The following is a 7872-nucleotide window of genomic DNA, read 5'->3' as shown; positions in this document are numbered from 1 at the left end:
AGGTTGGCTATTAGGAAAAACTCTCACTAGGAGGGTGGTGAAGCACTGGAACATGTTACCGAGAGAGGTGGTAGAATCTCCATCCTTTGGAGGTTTTTAGACTTGGCTCAACAAAGCCCTGGCTGGAATGATCTAGTTGGGGATGGTCCTGCTTTGAGCAGGAGGTTGGACAAGATGACCTCCTGGGGTCCCTTTCAACCCTAGTTTTCTATGATTCTATAAATACAAGACAGCTAGCCTATCAGTAATGCTCCATCTGCTATACAGAAATGAAGCAGCTGGAGGATAGCCAATGGAAAAATATCTCCTGAATTACTTATTGATTGCATTGAAGAACACTAGAAGTTTGAGCTGAAAATGTAATTCAGAAAAGAATGGTCAAACTGGTTAATAGTAAAGAAATGTCAAGACAACTGACTGTTACAACTGCCCATCAGATTATGTTTTATAGGAAAAAGGTACAACAAGATAAACCTTAGGAGCCACTTCTTGGGTTGTAACAGCACTTCATCTTACATGATAGACCACAGCAAGCATCTTAGCCAGAAGACCATTCAAATACTTGTATATCCCACATAAGCAGCCTTATTACCATGAATTTGCCCTAGTCCAGTAGCTGTCAATCTTTTGAGACTACAAAAAAAAGGGGGAAAGAGAACAATTCTCCTGCTCCAAAGAAGTAAAAAAGACTACAATAGGTCAGATTGGCTTTGGCATGGCTAGGTGTTCAAACATGGTTCACATGATGAACCCAGAGACTTCAAAAAGGAATTCATGGTATTCGAATCACCAGTGTGCTCTTGTTGCCAACAATATATCGGGAGGCATTAACTGGAGCATTGCATGCTCCTCATGAGAAATCAATCTTCTGTTTTACTCAGCACTGGTGTAACGTGGGTACTCACTTGGAGCAGTGTCCAGTTTTAGGCATGGCAATTCAAGAACGACAGACAAATTGGGAAGAGTACAGAGAGGAAAACAGCAGAAATAACTGAAGGCCTAGAAAATGTAACCTACAAGTAAAATCTGGAGGAACTGGGATTATTTAATTGGGATAAGCAATAATTAAATGGGGGGGGGGACTTGATAACAGCCTTAAAATATAAAATGTGCTGTTATAAGAAGGATGGCGATAAGTCATTCTCTGTAGCTGCAAGAGAAGGACAAGAAGTCAACAAGCTACAATTGTAACAAGGTAAATTTAGAGTGGATATTCAGAAGAACTTTCTTACTGTGAAAATGATTGAATACTGGATCAGATTATAGAGAGAGGCTGTGGTGGCATCTCTGTCCTTGGAAGTTTTAAAGTGCAGATTAGACAAAAACATAGGTAAAATGGCTAAAACAGATGTTTCTGCCTTAACCAGGGGGTTAAATTGGATGACCTCATAAGGGCTCTTCCAACTTTATTTGATCAGCTGGCAGAATCCTATGCAATTCACATCCTGGCTACCATAAAGTAAGAGACTCAAGATGGTGCAGCCTACTGGCCATCTTGGAAACTTAACACTAAAAGACCAGGGGCAGAGAATGTGCAGTGGAGCTCTTGCCCTTGGAATTTGCTTCTCTTGATGCAGCAAAGCCCAGTTGTCTATTGACCTTGAGGCCACACTGCAAAATGCATATTTACTCAGGTCTTCCCTAAAAAAAAAAAAAAAGTAGCTATACAAGCTTATAGTTTGCGGTTTTCTATAGCTTGCCAGTTTGTTTTAACAGATCACAAAAGTTGAAAATACGCCCAAACACACATTGCACAAACATTTTCATATGAATAGTTTGAATATGTTTCAAAGTGAATGCTATTTAGACAAAGGGAGCATGTCCACAAGTCTCTTGGGAGGGTTGGGGGTGGGGTGGGATCAGGGGGAAAAGAGTGTACTGTTACTGTCTCCACAGACTCCAGACTCCAGTGCATTGGTTTATACTGGCTAACTTCCAGCCAGAAGAGCTATTTGTTTTTGGCAGAGCACTGAAGGCACTGAGCCCTGGCTGGGACAGAATAACTCATTTTCTCTGATCCAACAAGCATGTAGTCCAAAAACTAGGAGACGAGACTATAGGAACTGTGGTAAAGTAATCACGCAATCTATGTCCACCCTGAACTTTTCTGCCTGGAAGCCTCCTCCCATCATTGTTTTTACACGCATGATCAATGCAAACAGTTGGAGCTACCCTGATATGTAGCCACTGACTGGCTACTGGCCTTGAGCCACCTTGATATGTAAGCCTATTCGCACACAACAGGTCTGAGGGACATAGCAGCTGATCTATACTAGCTTTCCCAGCATTGCTCAGACTGAAATATCTTGAAGTAGCTGCTCACGTGCATGCTTAGTGTCTCTTTGGAAGTGGATTAAGTGACACTAGAAATAACTCTATTTTGCATTAATGTCCATGCAAGGAGTTCATGGGAAAAAACTGACACATTTTAAATTCACACCCTAGCTTTTCATGTAATAGTTTCCCTTTGTTTACAAGGCCTTAGCTTCCTGAGTTAGAGGGTTTTTCTTTTAAATGGTTTTATCTGTATATTCGGATCAATATTCTATGGAAAGTCACCAGAAGGCCTCACACAAGGGTTATAAAAACAAACCAAAAATCTAAATCCTTACCCAGCAATTTGCCTTCTTCTGGGAAGAATTTTCCAGCAAAGCTACCACATCCATTCTTTTCAGACTCTGTCAAGCAAACACATGACCTGATCATTAGCCTGCACTGCATCCAGTCATTCCCATCTAACTAGTCTGTCACTGAATTGCCAGCTTTCACATTTAAAATTCTTGGAAGACAGAAGTAATTCATATGATTAAACTGCTACTGCTTTTAAGAAACACACACTCCCCCCCCCTTTTTTTTTTAAATATAACTTCAGCTAAATAACCCTCCTCCAGGGGAAAAAGAATTAATTGTCAGAATTAAGTGGGTGGAGTTAGCGAACAGATAGTGATGGTCCCAAGATACCTCTTTGGAGTTCTGGATGGTAAATGCGAGTTGCTGAAGATCCATGTAGTCAGCAAAGAGAGCCCTAGAGATTGTTCTGTAATGGCTGGAAGCCTCAGAGGGCCAGGACACATGCTCCTCACAGATCTGCAAGACAATGCAGCAATTGACGGTTTTAGAGAAAGTTCTCCCCAAAACAAAGAATTAGGAGGACTGTGCTACCCAAGTAGCCATACATACTTGTGTTTCTGCCATGTTCTTGCTAATAAGACCCTTTACTTCTGCTGTGAGTGAAGGAAAACACAACCACCAAACCACAGGCCCAATTTTGAACAATTTATAAGACAGGTGCTATTTGCATTTTATCATCTTGTTTTCCATACGTTGAACCTTTAGCTAACTGCCTGCAGCAGGGGCTTTCAACTTTTTAAAATAAGTGTACCCCAGTGGCTGGATGCACAGCAGAGGTAGGGGTGGCGTGCAGCCAAATGCGGAGTAGCAGCGTGGGGTGGCGGCAACTGCTGCCGGGTGCAAGCTTTCCTTCCCACCTCGTGTTGGCTGATCAAGTGGCACCTGTGCGGCCCACAGAGGGGCACCACTGCCTTTGCCCTGCCCTGGCCCTGCTCCTGGGAGGCGCCCTGGGATGGTGGGCGGCAGCACTGTCACCACCTGCCCGCATGTACCCCTTAGGGCCTTCCCAAGTACCCCTGGGAGTATGCATACCCTCAAGTTGGCAACCCCTGGTCTGCGGGAAGAGCAGCTCTTTCAAAGAGTCATTACTGAAGCTTTTTACAGAGAAAGTTGCCATGGTCTCTCAGGTATGCATTTCATTTTCTTTGGTCTCAAAAGGAATTTCCTGCTCCCCCCGCAAGAGTAAGATTACAGCTATCCAATGCCTGGAACACACCAGCCAGCTAGAGAGAGACGGACTGGAGACAGTGAACTTTCTTGAGACAATCTAAACTGACGAAGTGGGAGTTGTTCTCATCCAGATCCCAGTTCTTCAAACAACTTGAATACGCCTTGGATGAGTCACCCCTTAGGTTTTCCCTTTTCATAAAACTTGGAAGTGGGGTTGAATACTTAGAAAAAGTCCAGCACGAGAGCAGTTTGGACAGTGCTTTAAACTTCAAAACCCATTTTGGGAATGTTGGCTTTAGTAATACTTCTCACAGTGCTGACGTGCTAAGTTCTGCTGATAGCAGCTTCCCCCATGGAGATAGGCATTTTTGTATTCAAATGCCCAGAAACAAGTTTGCAATGCTATTTTATGATTGCCTGCCCTCTAGAGGCCAGAAGCCTGGAGAAAGCATTGACATGACTAAGGTTAGCTAAAGCAAGGGTTAGTTCATGTGTTAATCTAAAGTAAGTAAGTAAGAAGGCTTCCTTTGGCCTGAATGCTGTTTTGGACTCAAGGAATCCTTAATCCCTTAGGATATAGGCAGCATTGCTTAGGAGTGCCCACATTCTGGCAAACAGCTCTTTGCAGAGCTCTCCGTGTGTCTGCACTTCTATCCACCTATCAAGCAATAATAGTTTAAGTGGACAAGATCTGGCATGTTGCTAGGGTCATCTCATCTACAGTGATCTTGAGGCAGGGCATTTATGCTTCCTTACACCAACATACCCTGGGGAAAAAAGAAGTGCTGCATGTGGACACCTCAAGTGGGCTGACCCTCAGGAAGTAGGAGGATGAAGAGCATGAACCAAAAAAAGCAAGTTAGCAAGCCCCAGCTTCACTCCACATATTAACAGTTTCAGTAACTAGTTGTGACTGAATTAGCAGTGTGGTTCCCCCATTGCAACTGGGAACTGAACCAGCTAATTGTGTGTAGCACTTGCAAGGGGGAAAAAAGGCTGTTTTTCCTTGCAAGCAACTGGAAACATTTTGGGCCACACACACTGGACCCCCTAACCACAGTTGTGCCACAGTGCAACCACTCTTCCTTCCTCCCCATCCTTGTGGGATAAGATCTTCTGGAGTGCACCATTCTCACCTACTGTTATAAGGAGAGTACTAAGTGCCTCCTCCAGGGCACTACCCAAATTTTCCTAGAATGCTCTCCAACAGTTCCGAGTGCCAGTACATTAGCATTTTCAACAACTGGACTGTTAAAAAGAAAAAAGAAAAAACCTTAATGACATCCTGAAGACTGATTGCTGGTTTTGTTGCCTCAATGTCTAGCTTCAGCATAAGGGAAATCAGGTTTTCCAGGGGTTTGCTCAGCTCTCGCTCCATATGGCTGTCAATGCCCCAGTCCAGGGCATTATAGATCACCATTCCCAGACACTCCAGCAGCTATGAAGAGAAGCCAAGGAAGCAAGTGGCCTTTCAGATCAATGCAGTAGTAGTTCAGTATTGTAAAGACAGTTCCTAGATGATACCTTCAGATTTCTAACTTTTCTAACCCAAAGAACACCTCTACCTACTTTGGAGATCATGTGTCTTCTTCCACAGAAGGATAAGGTGGTCACAAGGCAATCCTGTCATGGTTGCTCAAACTGGGTGACAAGGTATAAGAGACTAGACCAGAATCACTTATGATAACAGCATGCTGAAGTTGTGGAAGTGTGCTGTGGCAGCAGAAATACACCCACGTTATAAACCCCATAGTTGGCAGTATTGCCAGCTGCATCTCACCCTTTTCCCTTACAGTATGTACATCATGACCACTCAAGTGGTTTCGTTTCTGAACTTGGCCTTGGGCCTTTCCCTGGTCAGAGAACAGAGATGAAAGTCATCTTCCTTCAGGCCCCTGGCATTCTTCAAGCACCAAAAATATTAAATGACAATTGAATCTTTTGAACATGACACACTGTTGCAGGACAAGGCAGCTTAGATTTCTGTACCCAAAACATCTACTCAGAAAGGATTATGATTGGGCCATTCCTAGGTTGAAGTCATAGATCCTTGACACCATCTCAATTCCAAAGAGAGACTTACCTTGTCCTCTGATTGTTGTGTCTTGTGAACATCTGAAAGGGAAACAAGTGAAAGAACATAAGTCTGTTGGGACTGTGAAGTGCTTGCTCTTTTTTGTTATAAGAAAGCCTCCACTGACCCTACTTGGTGGAGTGGCAGAGCTATTAACATGTCTTGCTATAGTGCTGGAGGTGAAAGTTCAAGCCCTGCTCTGGTCTTCTGCCAGAGTGCCCCAGTTGATTCAGCTGTAAATGGGCACTTGGTCATTCAGGGTGAGAAGCCACAAGTGACCAGATATCATGCTGGCCATACCATGCCTTTATATGACACTGACTACAGTAATTGGTGTGCCTTAACCACAGCAGCCCAATGGACTGTTAGGCTTGCCTGGGCCCTTGACACAGACCCAAAGTTCCCTTTCCAGTGTATCATGCAAGTTTGGTTTCTTGCCATTGGGAGAAGTCCTCAGACAGTTTTATCCTCCATTTTCTTGGGGGAAGGGAAGGAAAGGAAAGGAAAGGCCAGGGGATTGGATGAAAATCCAGAATCATTAGAAAACAGTGCAAGGTATGGTTTCCTTTTGATGTTCTCTGCCTCTGGATGCTTCTCAAGTAGAAATAAGAGAAAGAAGCTTCCTTTCTTTCTCAACACCCATGGCTCCCATGCAGACTACAGATACAACAGGCCTAAATATAGTTCAGTCAGACTATACCAAGACTTGCTCTTTGGAAAATGGAGACTTGTCTTTTGGCCACCTTTCCTCCTAAGGTGGGGGAGCCACAATCCATATAGAGATTTCACAGAAAAGGCACGAGGGAAATCAGCTTACTCCAAACACTGTGAAGTAAACACATGCAGAAAGTGACTAGTCACTTTTGTCAAGCATTAGTCCCTTTCCCTTCAGTGTCCTCAGGCAATGGAATCATCCAAGCATCAGTGTGCACAGGAGGCTAGACTCAATGGCTTAAAAGACCCATTCTAATCCTATGTATATATTATTACTTCTGAAGTCTAGCATCAGAAAGTAAAGAGACTGCAAAACCCAGTATAATTATGCCATCCATGGTGTCCCCTGCTCCCCCTGCAAAGTTTGACATTATGACTCGCAAGTGACAAAGTGGGAGGACAAGGAGGAAGAGAATGTTCAACTGAGGATGAAGTGAGACATTCTTCATCAACCCCTTATACAAGCCATTTGTTTAGATAACACCCCTCTAACAAAGTGATTCAATGTGTCACTATTACAAGAGTTGATTTAGCACACTTATGGTAGGGCCTGGTTTAAATTGTCAGCCCAGCTCACTAATATCATGACCCAGTCGTGGCAGGCGCCACCATATTCATGACCAGATTGTGCCGTTTCTCCCCCACACCATGCCCCTTGATTGGCAGAGGGGGTAGGTTTAATTGCAGCAGGAGATGCCTAGTTCCAAAGGCCTCTGATCACTGCTGAAAAGCCCACGCCCCTCTCCCCCACCCCAACTTCCCTAGAAGAGGCAGTAATTAAGACAGCCCTGGCACCAGGTAAGAGAGTCTGCTTGTTCCTCTGGGCAGGAAAACTGGGGTCTGAGGGGTTGGGGGTGCCAGGGGGCTGCCTTAGTATATGGCCCTGGCACTGGACAAAAAAAGCCACCTGGAGGAGCAAATGCCACTCCCCTCCCCAAGTTTTCTCCTTCCTGTCCCTTTTGGAGACAGAAGTTGCACATAAACCAGCTTAAATGATCAGAAACTGGTTTAAACTTGTAACAGTTGCCCTGCTGCTAAACTTACTGAAACCTACTGCTGGCTGTGACTGTGGACTACAAGTCCCAGAGGCACCTAGAAGCAGGAAGAAAGTGACAAGCAACCATGCAGAGTCCTGTTGCTGTGATTCTGGACTGCAAATCCCAGAGACCTCAAGAGCAGCAGGAAGAGGAAGCAAACACCCATCCCATGCTGGCTATGTGCCAGAGAGGCGTGCTCTAGTGTACTTAACCTGTTTTGTGACACCTTCCCCCCCCCCCCCCCCC

General features: G+C 44.5%; 1 protein-coding gene across 1 annotated transcript in view; it reads right to left on the bottom strand.

The window, feature by feature from the left end:
- LOC109304876 (protein spire homolog 1-like) overlaps positions 1-7872 on the bottom strand; it is a 44054-nt gene that overhangs the window by 29630 nt on the left and 6552 nt on the right. Inside the window, exons 2-5 of the mRNA XM_019527702.1 lie at positions 5885-5916; positions 5075-5239; positions 2962-3087; positions 2613-2678 (exon numbers count right to left, since the gene is read on the bottom strand). Coding sequence (XP_019383247.1) covers positions 2613-2678; positions 2962-3087; positions 5075-5239; positions 5885-5916 — 389 coding nt within the window. The remainder of the gene's footprint in view (positions 1-2612; positions 2679-2961; positions 3088-5074; positions 5240-5884; positions 5917-7872) is intronic.

The sequence above is a fragment of the Gavialis gangeticus genome, unplaced genomic scaffold, assembly GCF_001723915.1.
Source record: "Gavialis gangeticus isolate Ggan-Ray unplaced genomic scaffold, GavGan_comp1, whole genome shotgun sequence".
Lineage (NCBI taxonomy): Eukaryota > Metazoa > Chordata > Crocodylia > Gavialidae > Gavialis > Gavialis gangeticus.
This window is presented reverse-complemented; position numbering and strand designations above follow the sequence as displayed.